Source organism: Cystoisospora suis, assembly GCF_002600585.1.
Source record: "Cystoisospora suis strain Wien I chromosome Unknown contig_2395, whole genome shotgun sequence".
Classification (NCBI taxonomy): Eukaryota; Apicomplexa; class Conoidasida; order Eucoccidiorida; family Sarcocystidae; genus Cystoisospora; species Cystoisospora suis.
The window spans coordinates 7,586-26,348 of record NW_027155194.1 but is presented as its reverse complement, the minus strand read 5'-3'; the positions used below and the strand labels follow the sequence as shown (position 1 = coordinate 26,348).

At 47.1% G+C, this 18,763-nt stretch overlaps 2 protein-coding genes across 2 annotated transcripts; one reads left to right on the top strand and one right to left on the bottom strand.

Moving 5' to 3' along the window:
* Positions 1-581: 581 nt before the first annotated feature.
* On the bottom strand, positions 582-3,444 carry CSUI_004998 (uncharacterized protein; the record flags this gene model as incomplete). The annotated part of the gene is made up of 3 exons (XM_068065179.1): positions 582-702; positions 2,350-2,382; positions 3,245-3,444. Coding segments are annotated over 3 exons (354 nt in total), but the record flags the coding sequence as incomplete, so codon positions are not given.
* On the top strand, positions 2,886-16,622 carry CSUI_004997 (gpi-anchored micronemal antigen). Its single transcript, XM_068065178.1, has 7 exons — positions 2,886-3,716; positions 4,117-6,500; positions 7,939-11,168; positions 12,188-12,356; positions 13,221-13,442; positions 13,902-14,138; positions 15,073-16,622. The coding sequence occupies exons 3-7, from the start codon at positions 8,704-8,706 to the stop codon at positions 15,175-15,177; spliced, it is 3,198 nt and encodes a 1,065-aa protein (XP_067922850.1). The 5' UTR covers positions 2,886-3,716; positions 4,117-6,500; positions 7,939-8,703; the 3' UTR covers positions 15,178-16,622.
* Positions 16,623-18,763: the final 2,141 nt, after the last annotated feature.

Below are 18,763 nucleotides of genomic sequence, written 5' to 3'. Positions count from 1 at the left end.
CGAGCGTCCCTACCTTTATCACAACGGGGAACGCAATGTAGACGAGACTCTCACCTGTCGGATACCATCCCCTCTGGAATCGCCGTTGCGTCCGCAGTTCCCGTAGTTCTCTTGCTTGCGGGGAGCCACTCGAGGTTGCACCTAATCAGTTAGCATCGATGGAGTCTTGTGTGCAGAAGCCCCAAGTGTTTTCAGCGATTGAAGTTTTGGGCTTTGAGTAATTGGAGTGAACAGAGTTTAGTCTATGCACGGGTTGATCTCCTCAGGCAGGTTGACTCAGTTGACGGGAAGTCAACTGCCGCACCGTCTAGACCCAGCGCGACTCCCTCGGTCGAGGTTCGTTCTCGACCGGACCCTACGGAGCTACGCTCTACTGTTGTCCGGGAGACAGAGAAAGCGTTCCTTTCTTGTTAATTTAGTTCCTCGTCTCTTTTCTTGATGTTCTTTGTATTGAGAGTGGCGGGAAGAAGCTGTCGCTTCCAGTTTCTGTGAGCGCCCCTCTTCTTTCCTTCAACCTCCCAGGGCGTCAGCTTCATCGCTCTTCGCCCGACAACAATAAGACGAACGAATGAGTGCAAGTACTACGGGAGGAGCTCAAGAGGCTCCTGATGCTTCAGGGGATTGTCTACCCGCGGGGTACAGAGAGCTAAAGAGTGTAGAGACGGGGCTGTGAAGGGATCAAGAGGGACACCAGAATGGGGTCTGCACGACAAAGGCAAAGAAGAAAAGAAATTAGTGTAGGAGCTGCAATAGACAGTTTTTTGGCACCCACCTTACCAGTTACGGGTGGTGGTCCGGCAACGGACAAGAGCTGGTACTGTGCATTCGGGAGGCTGTCCAACACCGATGAACACACGCGGCTCGAGAACGTTTTACGGAAGATTGTAAAAGATAAACCCTGACCAAGAACGGGATGAGGGAATTGGGCATAATTAGCAGAAAGGAGAGCACAGAACGGGCAACTACATTCATTGGCAGTCGTAACGGGCAACCAGAAGGGACGAAGTTCCTTCAGGGAGGCCCACGTGAAGGGGTCAGAGTCAGAGCATACCGCCGTGCCTCTACTGTCGCTGGTGCTCAAGCGGCCCTTGTTGCCATCGCAATCGTGTTTAACACTGATAGAGAAAAGGGAAACTCTCCCTGTGTACCAGAGAGCATGCGGAGACATAGAAATCGGATTAGTGACTAGAAAGCAGAAAAAGAGAGAAAAAGAAAGGATGAAGGTTGATAATGATAGACGCTTGTGAACCGGCGTGAGCGTAGAAGAGCATTACTGTTGTCAGACCTGAATTCAATGTGTTCTCTTTTCTTTGGATAGACATTACAGTGACAGCTACTGCCTCTCAAGACTCGAAAAAGAGGAAGAAAGAGTCCCTAGGTGTCCTTGAAAAAGATAGCGGGCGATAGTCAATCTCCTAGTTTTTTTCTCCCCAGAAAAAAACTAGAAAGCAAGGAAGAGCTCAGCAGATTGACGATCGATTGTGTTGCTGTTGGTCCGTTCCTCGTTATCAAAAGAAAAGATGTGAAGAGCCGGATAAGCGAAAACTCGCCGTCATTGTTGTATCTGTGATGAAGCTGACAGACAGAGTGAGGTGCGCTGGACATCGAGATGAAAAGACAAAAAAGGTAAGATATCAAGACGCAGCTTACTGTCGAGAACGTCTTTTCTCAGGAATGAGTCAGTCACCCAGACAGAAGATATTCTCCTCCTCGTCCCCGTATGCGAGCTCTCAAACCAGCGGGCAGCGAAGTGGGTAGCTATGAACGAGCAGAACAATGTAAGGAAGAATACACAAGTACAAGATGATGCAGAGAAGAGATACTTCAGCTGCAAATAAAGATCCGGAGAAAGCCGCTCTCTCTTCACTATCCAGTTCTCCGTCTTCGTGGTCTGTTGTTCCTTCTGTTCAAAGATAGAACGGCGGTCAACCCTTTGATGGCTGACGACCTAACTGCCGCGCTTGGCTCCCTGCGGCAAAGGCCTGCCCCTTCTCTCTCTCGTAGCCGCGTAGGCGTCAACGCAACTAGGAACAAGGAATGTCACCGAAGTATCGAAGCGCCCGGAAGAAGCTTATAGATGGCCCTGTCTCCAGTGTTATCACCCCTAGCACAATAATACGAATAAGACTAGTATTGGAATAGCATATTTTCCTGGTAGCAAATAATATAGTCATGAACGAACTACAATGAAGATACAATCAGACGGGGGACCTCTTTTCGCATCGCAGCTATATCAAATCATGTGTTCTGTAATTCTACCGTTTCCCCGGTGAAAGAAGAAAGCCCCCGGCACTCGAACCTCTATCTCACCTCTGTACGCGCGAAAGCGGAAGACGGCTCCTCGCTTACATCAGCTCTCTTCCGAAAAGGCTTGTGAATCTACTGCGACAAGAACCCGAGAGAAAAAAAAACGAGAAAAACATCCGAAATCAAAGGTACACCCTAACAATACAAGGGGATGGGCTTCATTCCTACAACGTTATACCTGGCGGTTGAATGTTCCATCTCCTCAAATCCTTCATTCTACCCCTCTCAGTCGTCCCCGTCGGTTCTTCAACTCCAGTTTAACACCGGAGCGTCCTTGCCCGGCTGAACTTCCTACCGCTGTCGCGTGACGACGCCGTTGGCGGTGCCCGCAAGGGAGCCAAGACAGAAAACGACAGATTCCTTGTCTGTGCTCTATATTATCTACAAACTGATGGTAGAAAGGCTAGTGCGACTAACGTCGGACCGGTCAGCGTTGTGGGAAAGGCCCGGGTACGAAAGGGCAGGTCCAACTAAGCAGAGAAATTCAAGAACGTGATTCTCTAACCATCATCATCGTCGGGGATTTTCTTTATACTCCCTACCGGAGGGCGACCAACGTTTCTCTAATAAGCGTGCCCCCTACGCGGATCTGTACAAGGATCAGCAGGAGCTTCTCGGCAGAGAACGGTGCGGTACATACTAGACCAACTCCGGAGGACGCAAGTCTTTCTTCTTTCTGCCAGCCGTCAGGCAGCGAGAGGGTGTTTGAGAGAGAGATACACAACAGGAACCAAGATAAGAAGGCAACAACCGGAGGGAATCGGAGTAGGAGTGCTGCCGGAACCTTTCCGCGCTGCCTTCCCTGTTGCTGCTTGTTCTCCCGTGGCCCTGCCGGCGTCCTGGTCGCTATGAAGGGTGGTGAAGCAAGTCCCGCGGGCTGAGGGACAGTCAGTCGATCGGGAGGCTGCCGATCGGTAGAACCCTGGACGTTGCTAACTATAGTGACGTGTTAGGGAGCGCGGCCGACCCGTTTGTTTTCGTTCTACTACGTGTTAGCAGTCTTGTTCCGTCCCTAGTTGCAGCTGTTGCTGTTGTTCGGGCGGCGATCGGATCACCGGTGGGTTGGGAGTTGCGCGTCGTTGTTGTGGTGGTTTGTGATGATGACGGTCTGACCGAGCTCCTTCTCTCTCCTCCAGGCCTAAGAGAAGGCGAAGGAGATACAACAGAAAAGGGTGGAGGGATGGGCCTAAACTTGCCCATCATTTCAATTGTTTGGTCGGATTGTGCGTTCGATCTTACAGTTTTTTCTAACGTTGATTTTTGATTTGATCTTGAATCAGTTTCATTATACTTTTCATTGAAATCTCAGGAGTTATTTTCATTTCCTCAGTACTCTGTCTCCCCACTCAAAATGAAGGTCGCCGCCGCCCTTGTCTTCGGTTCCCTCATCGGCTTCGCTGCCGCTTCAGGTACTGCGTTTTCTTATCACGAGTCAGCACGTTTCAGTGGAGCACTCTCTCTCTTTTGTAGCGGTTCTTACTTAGTGCATCTGGCCTAAGGACAACAGGTTCCATTCGGCAAAGCGCAGGTGGTCATTCCGCGGCATCCGGTACGACTGGCGTGACGTGGTAACCGCTTTCTCGGTCTAACCTTCCGTTGCGGGGTTCCTGTGGTCTTCGTGTATTTGACGCAGGAAGTGTGAGAAAGTACTAGTGCTTGTTTTTGTATGCAGCCGGCGGAGCGGGGTTAGTATGGCCGTGGTACACTCAGGGGCGCAAGTTCGGGGGGGTAACGGAATGCCGGTTTCAATGAAAACGGCGAAGTAGGAATAATCCTTTGATCCAGTCTTTTTGCATGCGTGTCGCGCAGAGGAGAAGCAGACTGTTAAGGATGTTCTGGGAAGCGATGTCAAGCTAGTCCAGAACTCCATGGAAAAGGTTGTCCAGCAAATGGCGACTGAAATGAATTTAGACGCCGAGGAGCTCCAGAAGGTTGCAGACGACGCACTGGCGAGTTTGGAAACCTTGACACCGGAGGAGGTCCAGAAAAAAATGGAGGCTCTCCTGAGCAGCTCTGGCGGCCTTGATGGACAGACTGTGAAACTTCTTGAGGAGATACTCAAGGGATCAGACGTGCTCGCTGACCTCGGGGCAGTCGCCGGGGACAAGACCTCGGAGGACGAGACCGAGAAGACGGAGACGTCAGAAGAGGAAGGTACAACCAACGCGGACTCCGAGTAAAAAAGGGGAAGTGTGTAGACTTTCTCTGTTGCTGGTGAATGCCGGGTGGGCACAGGTAGTATAGAGTAGGAGTGCACTTGTCTGTCATGCGTGCGTACAATCATCGCCGTGCAGAAGTGGATGGTGCGCTAAATCGCGTGGTGTGGTTTAGTGTATCGTGCAGTACAAGGGCAGTACCGAATGAGTCTCGTAGTACCGTTGTCGCTTTTCCCAGTTAGTAACGGAACGTTTCCGGAAAACCTTTCTCAGTCAAGGAACGATTCGTTTCACCCCCCCCGAGAAAGGAAGGTGCCATGTTCCGGCCGAGAAGGCATCGGCACAAAGTTGGGTGCACGTCGGGTGCGCGATCTGCTGGCATTCTCAGCCAGACCCGATGACACTGGAGCGTTGGTAGTGCGGCGCTGACGGCAGATTACTCTTGGCATGGAAGTTGTCTCGCTCAGAATGGGCACGAGCGTGTTGCTAAAGAATCTAATCTGTTCAGCTGTTGCTGGGAAGTATGACCGGCGAGACTAGGTGGGGACAGAGGTTGACTCGGTTTTTCCTGAGCTCCCCTACCCAGTGCAAGAGAGGGGTTCGCCTACTACAGTGGGGTTCGGGTAACCGGCGGGTTCGGTGGTGCACGAGATCCGACGTTCTCAAGGATGGCTTGCGAACGATACGCAGTCGGGGTGTACGTACGCGAGATAGTTTTGTCAATTACGGAACTGCCGTGTCCCGTCACGGGTGAGTCAGTAATTTGTAATGCCGGACTTACTTAGCTTCCTTACCCAGTGTAAGAGAGGGCTTCGCCTACTGCAGAAGTCCGGGTAACCAGTGGGTTCGGTGGTGCACGAGATCGAGCATTCCTCAAGGCTGGCATGCGAACAATGATTCGCAGCCGGGGTGTAGGCGAAATAGTTTGTCAATTACGGAGCTACTGTGTCGTCACGGGCGAAGCAGTGGTTCGTAACGCTGGACTTCTACTGACTGAGGCTGGTTCGGTCCAGTTGCACTGATGGGCCGGCCGCCGTGTCTCCTCCTGGGTGCGGCATCGTCCTCGCCCTTCCTCAGACTCCGCTCCTATAGTGTTACGACGGCGTCCACACATTCACTGGTGAGAGCAACTGACCAACACAGCGACATGCTGGACTCGAACACAGTAGTGTAGGACACTAAGGCTAATATTTCTGCACAGAATCCTTACCGTAGCGTCATTTCCCCTAACCCGGACACCTGGCGACCGGAGTACGGCACCACGATATGCAGTGGGACAGTTTGATATGAAAGAGAAAACGTGTGAAAAGCACAAATGAATGAGTGAAGGCATGCATAGGGAGCCGGCCCGACGAGGGACACCCGTCCGGCAAGCGAGCTCTCTCTTCCTTCGGCAGGAGGGGGTCACGGGTGTTGTTATTGGCCAGCCACGAAAACTGGGTGGTGGTGATTGGCGCGACAATGAGTTTGCCTTCCTTCCCCCCCTCCTAAATCTATCAGCAAGTGCCTGGTGAGGGGAAATAACGCTAATAATCTTTCGAGCCTAAAGACGTTCTTCGCCCTTCCATCCTTTTTAATCCAAAAAGACACCGGAGGGGAGGTGAAGAAAAAAAACACAGCAGGGGAGTGAAAACAGCATACACAACACACCGTAGCTGGTTGTGCTTGCACCCGCTTTGGACGCGCTAGGGCTGTTGTGGCGCGGCGGCCCTTCCGTAGCTAGCCGAGGAACCGGCGTCGATGCTAGGACTACCACCACTACCGTTGGGACAGCGGGAGGGGCGGCGGGGCTTACCTACCTACAAGAAGGGAGGAGGGCACGCCGACTAGAGGGCGGAGATGGGTACCGATGACGGTTGGATTGATGGATAGTTCGATACATCATTGCCCGTCATAGCAGTACGAGGCGTACTGGAAGGTCCATGCGGTGATGATGATGCGCATCGCGAATCTGGGGTGATTTTTCCGGTTTTTGAAATCTTTTTTAGAGGTCGACTGTTTTCCGAACTTCTTCGACGGAATTCGACTATCGTACCGGTAAGCGAGAGAAAATTGCCTTAGTTCTTTTACCCTTGCTTTTCCTGTTGTAGTCGTGTTCCCGAACAGCAGCTACACCTCTTCTGCTTCTTTTCCAACTCCTGGTACCGGGGCTCGCAGGCTAGGGTGTTCTTTTCTTCTGTTGAGACGCACAAAGCTTTTCAGCTTCCCTTATCTTGCCAGTAAACTTGTCGTAAAGCTCTCGTATCTCTTCACCGCGCTGTGTTACTTCACGCCTTCCTTTTCATCGACACTGATGTGAACCGACCCCCTCTCCACAGGTTGACAGTGGTGAGTTCGGTAGCTAGCTGTCCTAGCACCAGTAGTATCGATGTATTATCGTTTTCATTCCTTGGTGATTTTTTTCATCGTCAGACGGAACGACGTCTGCATTCACTGGATATTCCTTTTGTGCTTCTGTGCTTTTCCAGGGCCGATCTCGTTTGGCGAGCTCTGGTAGTGTATGCGTGCGGGGCAATCTATCTGTGCCATGGTGTGAACCCGTCGTCTCTATAATGTAGATTTATGGGCGGCTCTTAGCTTTATTCTGTTATTTACCTTAGGAGGTACTACAGGTGTAGTTATGGGTAATATGAGATAATTACGGGACGGGAGTAGGGGTAAATAAAACCTCATAATATCGAGTTCCTCTGTCCGTTCAGAAAAACTGTTTTCCGACGAGACAGTCTTTCAGAGGAAGCAAGGTCTTTTCCCACGGCATTTCTTATCGATTCAGATTCGTTACCTATAGTAGGTGGCGTACATACACTGACTCTTTATAGATGGATGATACATCGACAGTCGACATAGATAGGGAAAATAGGAGAGACAGTTTTTCTCGTGTCTATCTCTTTACGGTGTCGCACGTTCTTTCCTTGTATGGGGAGAGGTTTTCATTGAGGTCGAATCTCTTAAAAGAGACGGCATGGCGAGGTGACATATGCCATATGCCAGCCGGTTTATTCTGAGGTACTCTGTTGTATGCATTCTGTGATGGACTAGTTCTGGTTCTCTTTTTCTTTGCACTTAGCTACTATTGCGTGACAAAGGCATCAACCGCATGGCCGACCTCTTCTTTATATATCTCTGTTTGGTATCGTTATAGAGAGAGACTCTTCCCAAATTTCGTGAATGTCCATGCAAGTCCTTATGATTCTTCCTGAGGTATATATATACAGCTTCTCATGATTCAGTCGTCTTCGTGCCCACCGAATACCCACCCATACACTCTCCGAGAACTTGTGGTTCTCCATTGTCTCTCCATCCAGTCGTCTTCATTCTACGTACATAGAGAAGCATTCAGCAGTCACTCATGTACATCTTGATATAGAGCATGACGTCTGATCCTCTACAGAGCAGGTATGTTTGCCTCGTTGATGGTTTTGAGCTGTCCATCCATGTGTTTTTCTTTTGGTTTTTTCTTTCTCTTTGCATGCAGAGAGGCATAGCATGTTCCTCCATCTGACTGGCGTCGTCTCGGCACAGGGGCGGGCTCAGATAGACAGACATTCTCCTGATTTTTTCTTCATCTTTGTCGCTGGGCCGCTCTTCCCATTGGTGTCTTCCGTCTCTCAAGCGAGGGAGTTCTTTTTCTCTGTCACTCTTCCGCAGTAGCCAGACCGACCCTTTCTCAGTCTTCAAGAAGAGTGGAAGGAAGGCATCTTTTATTCCATCAGTAGAAGCATCTTCTTCTTCATCCTCAGACTTTCTTCCTTTCTCTCTCATCTTTTTCCTTCCTGCTTCATTTTTCTTTCCATTCTTCTCTTTCTCGGCAGTATGGAAGGTCGATCTATAGAAGTGACGGCTTCGTCGCGTTCTTACACTCTGTTCTTTTCTTGCTCTCGCTAGGTAGTCAGTCATACATGCTATTCCTGCCTGCTGTTGCATCGGACTTTCTCCCCCTTCACCACTATCTTTCATTTTTCCTCATCATCATCTCTCTTGTGCTTCCTTTCTTCGTTCGTCGAGTCTCTCGCTGAATGAGACAAGAGAAAAAGAGACAGAGAAGAAGGAAAGAAAGAAGTATCTTCAGTCATTTCAGGATCGGCAACAGCTCGTACCCCTCTCCTCATTACATTAGCGTCCCTTTCGATACTCCTCTACAGCACAAGGAGGACGGTCCCTTCACTCATACAGAAGTTCTTTCCCTTTCGCATGGTTTTTTCTCCTCCTGCATTTTTCTTTTCTTTCTCTTCTTTCCATCATGGCTCTTAAAGGCTGGAGACCGTTTTTCTTTTCCTCTTTATCTTCTTTGAAATGTCTGAAGGTGTCTGCTCTTTCCTTTCTTCTTTTCTTTCTTCTCTCTTTCTACCTCCTCTTCCCGCCTTCATCGAATGTGATCCTGGGAGATGCCACCCATATAAGAAACCGCATGAGAGAGAGCTTAGTATCTCTACATCAGCAGACTGAGACGAGTCAAGTTGGTTCTTCTTCCTCTCCAGAGAATGGTGAAGATGCAGAAGATGACGATGACAGTGTGTTAACAGAGGGCGAACAAGATGCAGAAGATGAATGTGAAGCTCAGGAAGTTATGCAGCAGATGATCAAGGATGAATTAGAAGGGAGGGGTTCTTCACTAATGGCCTCATCTCCACAATGGCAACTTCTTAAACAAAATCTTGAAAGGAGTGCTGATAACCAAGAGATGTGTGCAGCCGCTCGTTCAGGGACATCTTCTTCTTCTCCTATGTGTCGTCAGATTCATACATCCGATAAAGACAAAGATAAGAAAAGCGGTAGTACGGGCGCTTCTTCAGCCACAGGAAATGATCTGAAATGCGGTGGTCGAGACTATGAAGTTCTTGTGGAGAAATATATCAACCGGAATAACTGCCTAGCTAGCGTCGTGTCCTCTCATACGTTAGCACAGCCATGGCTAGGTCATACCGATCCATCGAAAGCTTCCTCCTCGTCATCGTCGTCTCCAGGGGGAGTTGAGGGATCGGCGAAATCAGAGGCTGTTGCACGCCGGGGGATTATCGACGTTCTTGTTGAAGAATATAAGAAAGCTATGGATAGTAAGGTGTTAGATGATCAGCTGTGGTATATCTATCAAGAAGCATCAAACATTCTCGAGGACTTCAGGAAAGGTGCTGTCGCAGGTCTGAATGCTTTCAACTCAGAAGAAATACGGAAAGTCTGGGTGAAGAGACGAACCCAACAGGTGGCCATTCTCTGTGGATTAGGTAATGGCAAGGCGGCTGAGCTAGGAACCAGCGTTATTGTAAATGACGGAAATCTGATCTTTCGTGTGAATCTAGATGGCGCAGATGACGATGCTGTGACAGCTTACGTGCATGCGATTGGTACATTCGCACATGAGTTTGTACGACGTCTCTTAGAGAAAGGTGGCTTAGTTGATCGTGCGATTGAGCTACATAAAAAGTTCCACAAGTTTCGATTCTTCAAGATACAGGGACTGCTTCAAAACTCTGAACCTTCAACCGATGTACGAGAACAGAATAAACTCATGAATGCTCTTCCGCTCCAGAAACATAAGAAAAAGAAAGGTGCAAAGAAAGATGGCAAAGAAGGAGCAGCAAGTGATAGTTCCTCCTCGTCACAGCAATCCCCTTCAGCTTTCTTACAAATCCAACAAACCACACAAGAAGGTGTACAAGATCTCCCACCTGTCAATACACCCGCAGGAGCAATGCCAATCGTCGCTGGTGGTGCGTCTCCTCTTCTCGTTGCAGCACCACCATCCCCGACCGCGGCGGTGACCCCTGGAGTTCCTATCTCGTCAGGACCAATGGCAGGCGTCCTTTCATCTCCAGGCGTGCCTGTTGTGACGCAAGGACCGATAGCTTTAGCTCCAGCTGCTTCAGGGGCACAAGGGACACCTCCCTCTCAAGGTGCACAGCCTGTCTTTATCCCAACGAACACGCCCAACAATGGAAGTGCCTCCGGTGGTTTTTCGTCGTCTTCTTCGGGAGATCAGTCATCTTCAAGCAATAGTAACCCTCAGCTGCAGCAGCAGACCTTTGTTCCTTTAGCCTTACCTCCTTCAGGTCAGGCACAGGTACCCCCTGCTTCTTCACAAGTTGTCCAAGTGGTACCCCCTGCTGGAGGGGACGTGATAGTGGGTGGTAGTGATAGGAACCCCGCAGGTCAAGAGGGAGGTGGTGAGAACAAGATGATGGCGGCTGATCCTTTTGTTTTACAACCTCCGTCTTCTCAACAGCAGCCCCCGTTGTCTCCTCTAGAAGAGTACGAGAAGCGAGGATCTTCGATGCCAAGTGCTGGTGTGCCGCTGGTCGTTGCTCCCAATGATGGTGGCAGACCTCCCAATCGGCCGTTTCCCCATGATGGTGGTGAAGAAGCATCTAGTCAGGGACACGGTCCATTTGGAGATGAAGGAAGAGGAGACGACCAGCAACAGCAGCGACCGCATCATCTAGATGTCTTAGACCGAGATAGTCATGCAGAATTACCGTGGAAGAAGAATGAAGAAGAGCACTCGGGCGGAAAAGGTATGAACGGGGGGGCAGACGGGGGGGAACACTCTCATGATGATCAGGAAGGAGGCAAAGCTGTCCCGATTAAGACGAAGATTACAGCGATTATGAGTCGATTGAGGATGCTCAACATGAAGAATGATACGGTTCAATATGAAGCAAATAAAGAGCTTGTTGATTCCATCGTCAGGGCCGCTTACCTCGATATGTCGTAAGTCTCTCGCTCTCTCTCTGTTACATGGTACATATCTGTCTATCTCCATATATATGTTTAGACGTACAGTGAAGGAGTTCGTATGTGGCTAATGTACAGTCAGGCGGCATGTACATGTAGGTACACTGGAGATACAGAAGAAAGAGAACAAGAGTGAGAAAGAGGGAGACAGGGAGCGATGTTGTGACTGTGTGCTAGGCTTGCTGCGTTTATTCTGAGTTGTTGAGGTCATACGGATGATGCGTCAAGAGAATAGAAGATAGCGAGAAGAAAAAATCGTCAGTGATAGGAGGCAATAGCAAAGGTATGATGACTTAGTGAGGCGATGCAAGCAGTAGTCAGAGTAGTATTCGGAGAAGTGCTACGTCGCTTCATGACTCGGGTGCATGTACACCTGACCATCATCATCATCCTAGGATTATAATTTTTCTCATTGCGCGATGTTCTGTATACATTACCATGTGTGCGCATGTCTGTGTGTGATACTGTAGATGTCACGTATTCGTGTCATAGAATACGAGAAGGGAGGAGTCTGTAGGGGATACCTGTGTAAGCTTTTTCAGAGAAAGGGTTATGTATATGTGTATAGATATGTAGATGGATACTGTACATACACTTCTAGTTACTCATTCCTAACCAAAGCGATGACGAGAGAACGACTGAGCAACATGGACCGTTTTACTACCTAGACGCTTCTTCACATTGCGTCTAACTTCCTCTGAACCCGCTGTCTTTCTTTCCCCAGATACATGTATATATGTATACATGTGTGTATACGTGATGGACGTCAGTCCTGACTTCATAGAGCCGATTAGACAGTGAACTTCTGGCGCGTAATAGTGACTGTATAGGGTTTAGAGTTATATACGTATATATATATATATACGTATGTAGTGGAAATACCGAATACGTATGTCTATGTATTTATGAGCGATATATGTACAAAATATATCGTCCATAGGTGGGTGGTGAATCTGCGACGTGATTGTGATGATGCATATTGTGTATGTGTACAGGGATCGTGTGTTAGATGTCTGGGCTAGCCTTCTACCTCAGGCAGCTGTCACTACAACTGCACAGCTTCTCACGATTCTTCTACCGAAACCTGATGTCGATTTTGCGGAGTTTTATAATAAGACTCTCAATGCGGATGGGACAATCACCGATGGTGTTACAGGGCAGCTTGTAAGTCTGGGAAATCTTCTTCTACCGAAGGCTTATGCTTCCCTACTCATACTTCGCTCATATAGGAGGAGCGAACATGAGGATAGTAATGGTCGTCGACGAACTCAAAGTGTCTCTTTCTTGGTCGTCTTTGTTTTTTTCTCTTTCCTTCTCGCTCCTTTTCTTCTTACGTATGTACGTCTCTATACGTATAGATTACTCTATACATATGTATATGCAGAATGTGTGATGTGGCGTGTGGAGAGATTACAGATAGGTGAAGAGGCAGATAGGCGTTTGGGGGTGTCTCTATGGATGTTTGTAGGTCATCTCATATGTGCTGTCAGGAGAAAGAATGTGCGGACAGCAAGAGTTTCTCAATGTTGATCTTCAGAGATATAAGAGCAGCAGTTAGTGTAGACATGAGATGAGGCGGCTGGGTGTACGTGTACTTTGCATCCATGAGGTTATATAAACGTATGGCGGATATATGGTGCGTTCTCTAATAGGCTGCCTTGTCGTCACATATCAGTAGACATAACAGCTTACAGGGAAGGAGACAGCATTGCATAAAGATTTATCTTTCGGAGCGCGCTCCCAACATCAAGGAAAGAAACGAACGCATCAGACGGGGCGGTTAGGCTTGTCATCCATCCCGTATTACAGCGCAGGGGAGACAGTTGGGGTGCATGTACAGCTGGCGATGTTCGGGTGTGTGCTGTACTCTGTCTATATCTACATACATACATACATGTTTCGACCTTCTTAAGCTTTCCTCACTACTGAGCTTTTTCTATCCATTGCCGATGTTCCTTCTTTGGTCGTCTTTCATGTATCTTCTCTTGTTCTTTTCTTTGTTGCATGATGCCGTATGAATCTTTTCAGCCTGTGAATCACACACGCCTCGTGGAGAGATTCGCCAAATACGTTGAAGAGATCTACAGAGATTGCTGGAGAGTTTTCTTTGCTTCGAATGATAACTTCCTAGCACCACCTCCTCAGCCTCGTCATCCAGACTTCTCTTCGTCCGGCGCATCATCTTATTCTGCTGGTCTCCCTTCATCAGCAGGGGGTGTATCTACACTTGAAGTTCAACAACAAGAAAAGGTAGGACGAGGAGGAGGGGGATTGATACTGTTGATCGTAGTGATGTGCTGTCATTACACTGCCTATGCCTGCCGCTAGATTATGAAGTTGCTAGATCTCGTCTAGCTTGTGAGAGGAGACAGATGGTATATCATTTCATGTTCTCTTCTTTCTTGTATTAAATCTGTCTAAGTCTTCCATTTCTCACATAGACTGATTCCTTTCGCGTATCTTGAACCATACGCATAGGTATTTATACACTTGCAAGCAACTACATACATTCTTTATCTTTGTATCTCGACCTTCATATGAGCTTGGGGGAAGAGTCTGGTCGAAGCCCACTGATTCGTAGTGATGATGATACCTGTACTGTATCTATCTATCTATCTTTAAACTATTTTTAATCTATCTATCTATCTTTTCATCTGTGCGTGTTTTTCTCCCCTTTTTCTTTCCTTTTCAACTGTTCTGTCTTTTTAGGAAGAGAAGAGAGGTGGTCTTGAACACAATCGTCCTTCATCTTCAAGTCTTGCCTCTGTCAATGAGCATTCATTTGTCTCTTCACACGCCTCAGCATCTGTCGAGAGTGAAAGCTCTTCGTCGTCATCTTTCCCGAGTGTGGCGCTAGTTGCAAGTTCGGATGGCGCGCCTATCAATGACCTCACAGAGCTTGTGACAGATCCAGAGGTCGTTGAGAAGACGGCAGCGAAAGCATTTGTAAGCATAAGATTAACAAGAGGGAGAAATGGAGAGAAAGAGAAAGCAGAGAAAAGAACAAGGACATCATTAGCTATGATGATACATACAGGGAGATTTGTATCGCTGTTGGGTTGTGGTGGACGACTGGTGGATAGGCCCTCGATGACTTCGTAGTCAACTCCCTCCTCTGTTGTGGTTTCCTTCTCAAGATCTTAATAATGAAGAGTGTCTGAATCTTGTAGAGAGAAATTAAGATTGTAGCAGTTGAAGTATGCATCCGTGTTGTGTCTTTCATCCCAGTCAGTCTTGATTTAGGTGTGTGCGTGTCCGTGGGTAAGACCTACTACCACGACCTCTACTACTTTCATCAGAAGTTTTGCATGTTTTCATCTGTATAGATGTATCCCCTATGTCTTGTAGACACCCGTACATCAAGAGGGGACGCAGCAGGATTGTGTTAGGTCGTAGGAGTAGGAGTAGAAGTCTATGTGGAATAGGTCAGATCCAGTAGACTTCAATCAAGGGCCGATGAGACCGTAGGAAAAGAAGCTTTGGTCTTCCTCTCTTAGAGGGGATAGTAGTCGATTCTGTCTTCTTTCTCTTGTTGAAGAAAACGTGCAGAACCTCTTACGATTGTATCAACAACTGTCTCATCACATATTCTCTAGTGCACAGTACATATGATAGACGACTGCCTCCTCTATCTATCCATCTATATCTATCTATCTATATCTATCTATCTACAGAATCAACGTTCTCCCTCTCACTATCTAGAGAGAGGGAGAACGTTGATTTTATGTTGAGTGGTGGATGTTGTTTTTCTTCTTTCTTCTCTCTCTCCTTCGTTCTCTTCTCTTGTCTTTCGCATTGCACTTTCACTTCTCTTCTTGGTGGCATATTTTTTGTCAAGCTTTCTTTCTTTTCTTGTTCTGTCCTTTTCTCCTTCCTTCAGACGGCAGGGAGTGTTTTCGCTTCGCCGTCTTCAGGGGTTATGTTGTTGTGCACAGTCGTCGCCATGACAGTAGGAGGAGTGTGGAACTTCTCCTTCTCATCTTAGTCGTTTTTTTCTTCTTCATGGTCATCATCATCATCTTCATCTTTTCCTTCTCTTGGAGAAAGAAGAGAATTTCAAGAACGAAAGAATGGGGAAACATCAGAAGGAGAAAGACAGCGTAGTAGAAGATGAAGAGGTGGAGAAGTGTATAGATAGACGAGGAACTGATAAGAAGAGGAGGGAGAAGAGAGAAGGTTGCGAGTAGGATGAGGACTCGTTCGTTGTTCAAGAGAGTGAGAGGAGGAGTCTTTACGAACCCATACAAGAGCAAGCAGCCTTGATTGAAGAATGTTTATCTCTTCCATGTGAATGTAGCTGAGATAAGGAGGGGGGGGGGGATGGATGTTAGCCCCCATGTCTCTCTCTGTTGTTCTTCTTCATCGTCTTTTTCCTTCTGTGCAAGTCAGCCATGCTATGAGTATTTTAGTAGTCGGGAGATAGAAAGAGAAGAAGGAAAGAAAAAGAAGAGAAGAGGAAGAGGTGAACGAATGAAGTGAACTAGATTTTAGATAGAAGGGTCGATTTTCTTCTTCTTCTTCTATTTTCAAGGCTTTCTTGTTTCTGTTGTTGTTTTTTCCCATGTAGCTGCAGGTGCTTTTGGTAGGTGCTCTCGATCCTTCCTTTCGTGTCTCCTTTTCCTCCTCCTTATGATGGATCTCGCTATTTCTTGTGGTTTCTTTCCTTTCCTCTTCTTTGGCGCTGTGAGTGTAGAGGAGAAAGAAGGGGTACGTGGGATTTGTAAGTCTTGAAGAACATCAGTAGTGCGTTAGTTCGTTATCTTCGGGCTTGTTTTCTTCTTCTTCTTCGTTATTTTATTTATCTTGTTCTTCGTCGTCGTCTTTCTCCCCATTTCATCTTCATGCTCGATATTTATTGCTGTTCTCTCTTCTTTCCGTATGCATTGTTCATGCGCAACGCCGATAAGAGATCTTCTTCTCCCCTTCTTCATTATCAAGAGAAAAGAGAGGAAGAGGAAGCAGCACGCGGCTTGCTTGCTTGCTTGCTTGTTCTCCATCTCTCTTCTCTTTCAGTTGAGAGCCCTCTCGAAGAGAAGAAAGAGGAGAGAAGACGCGGGAAAGAAGATTGAAAGAAAGAACGGAAGAGAAAGAGGACCGACCCATGATGCTCATGAAGACCGAGAAAGAAGAAAGAGACAAATGAAGGAAGACACACAAGTGATGCGGGGGATCTCGAAAAGAAGAATGTAGTGAAGAGAGAAAGAAGAGTGCTGCATGTACGCCCGGGGAGTCAGTCTATGATCATTATCATCATTATAAGAATCGCCTACATAATGTACGTGTGTTTCATAAGAAATATGTGTGTATGCGTGTGTGATGCCTCGTATGCCATGCTTTGTACATAAATCAGTCGGCTACCTCTCAGTAGCAGAGGTATGCTCGAATGAAAGGGGATAAGATGAAAAGCATGTGGGTACATGAATGGAGAGAGACTGACTGCACTCTTCTTTTTCTTACGCGTGGGAGGGGAGAGAGATGTTGACTAAACAACTTTCATCTATCAAGATGTCATTTCCTTTCTTCCCGATCTCCCTCTCTGGGTCATCTCGTCGTTTGTTCTTCTCAGTCTCGTGCGTGCATGCGCATGCATGGTGGATGCGGGGTCCATTCATCATGCATGCATGCTTGAGACACTTGGAGAGAAATCATCTCTTCACTAGCAAACATACAGATACGTCTGAGTGCACGTATGTACGTATGTCTCTATATAGATGTAGATAAAAAGAGTGATGGATGTTCAGGAAGAAAACATGAAAAGCAGGTGGGAAGAAGAAGATGTTGATTTGGTGAGTTAGATGAGCTGTCCTTGTTCAAGCGGCGACAGAAGAGGAAAAGCAGGTTCCGAAGTGTTGATCTATGAGACGACAGCTTTCTTCGGGAAGAGAAAGAAGGCGAGAGAGGATGTAGGAGTGGTCGTATGTGTGTGTGGTTGAATCGACAATCTCAAGATAGGAGAAGAGGAAAGAGACAGGGACAGTTAGGGTGATGAAGACGAGATGACAGAGGGTGACTCTACATGACCTCTGTATACGGAAAGGGGATAGATCTCTATGTAGGATAGCTATCTATCTAGCTACGTACATGTGTAGTATATATATATATATACATATTTAACTACATATATATCATGTACATATACGTTAGGTAGATAGATGCACGCATACACACATATATACATACATAGACAGATACATTCCATCTTCAGTTTCGTATCTTCAATAGATCGTCATCTGTTGAGTATATGTCTACATATGTATAGACAGAGTCTTCTCTTGGGTCTACTAGTGAGTGTGAAATACGTATCTCCATTCTATGGGTCATGAATGAAAGGTAGAGAGAAACAGAGAGATAAGTGAATGAATGTGAAGAATGGTTTCCTTTACACGCGAAGAAGAAAGGAAAAAGAGTCGGTTTCCATCAAGATTCGACGGGCAAGAGGTAGAGGCATGGACAGATGGACGGACGGATGCATGCACGCATAGTTTTTTCTGATGAAATCAAGAAAATACCAAAACACTTCTTCAGAAACAGCGTCATTCCTTCCCGTCTCGTCTCTTTCTTTCTTTCTCTGTCTCTCCTCTTACCTCTGCATCCCTTTGTCCCACACCGTACAGTGGTATGAGAAGACATAGAGACAAAAGATATAGAGATAAGATTTGAGATAGAGACAGGACGTACAGAATGAGAGGGTAAGATAGACAAGGGAGAAGATGAAGTGACTTCGATGCTAGTAAAGTGTGCTTTAGACAGATATCTATCGGAGGGTGCTGCTATTTGTCGGGTGGTGTCGAGTAGCAGCTATAGGACTAGTTGGGGGACTCCAACTACTTCGACAGCAACCTGAAGAAGAGGAAGCTGTTCTGAAGGACCTCTGAAAACGATGTCTTTTCTGTATGATTATGACCATGGTTTCTTTCTCTCTCCCGAGGAAGGGAAGATCTGTATTTCTCCGACATGCTTCCCAACGATAGGCAAGATGTCTTTATCGACCTCAGGTACTACACTTTAGCTCGTTTAGGAGAGTGAGATAGATAGTGTAGACAGGATCAGATAGGAGTACGTAGATTAAAGATAGATAGATACATTAAAGTTGAGAGGCTAATGATAGATTATTAGGTTAAGGATAGATAGATAGATTGAAGATAGATCATGGAAACATGTTGGATGGATGGAAGAGGATGAGGCCGGAGAATAGTAGGAAGAAAAAGCGGAAGATGAAGAGAATCAGTCGGAGACAGTCGATGAGAAGAGAGAAGGTAAAAGCTTACCAAGAGTTAACTTGAAGAGGACGACTCATGATAGGAGAGGACAGTGTTCGAGAGAGTTCATATGAGGAAGACGACTGTTAAGAGAGACTAAGAAAAGAATGAAGAGAACAGAGATACCTATGTATGTATATCTATCTGTCTATAGGATGACGGGGAGATGAAGATGGATCGACGGTAGATTACAGATCGATTGACGAGAGAGAGATGGACAATGAATTGTAGATCGATCGAAGCTAAATAGAGAATCCTGGCTGGTATGAACGGGGAGTGGTGTGTGTTTTTATTGCCTGTGACGCTTTCTCG

Bases quoted from the DNA above. Each gene is read 5' to 3' on its own strand.
- CSUI_004997 (XM_068065178.1), top strand. From the start codon at position 8,704: ATGGCTCTTAAAGGCTGGAGACCGTTTTTCTTTTCCTCTTTATCTTCT. The intron at 12,357-13,220 runs GTAAGTCTGGGA...GAATCTTTTCAG, and splicing joins ATGGTGTTACAGGGCAGCTT to CCTGTGAATCACACACGCCT. The intron at 13,443-13,901 runs GTAGGACGAGGA...CTGTCTTTTTAG, and splicing joins AAGTTCAACAACAAGAAAAG to GAAGAGAAGAGAGGTGGTCT.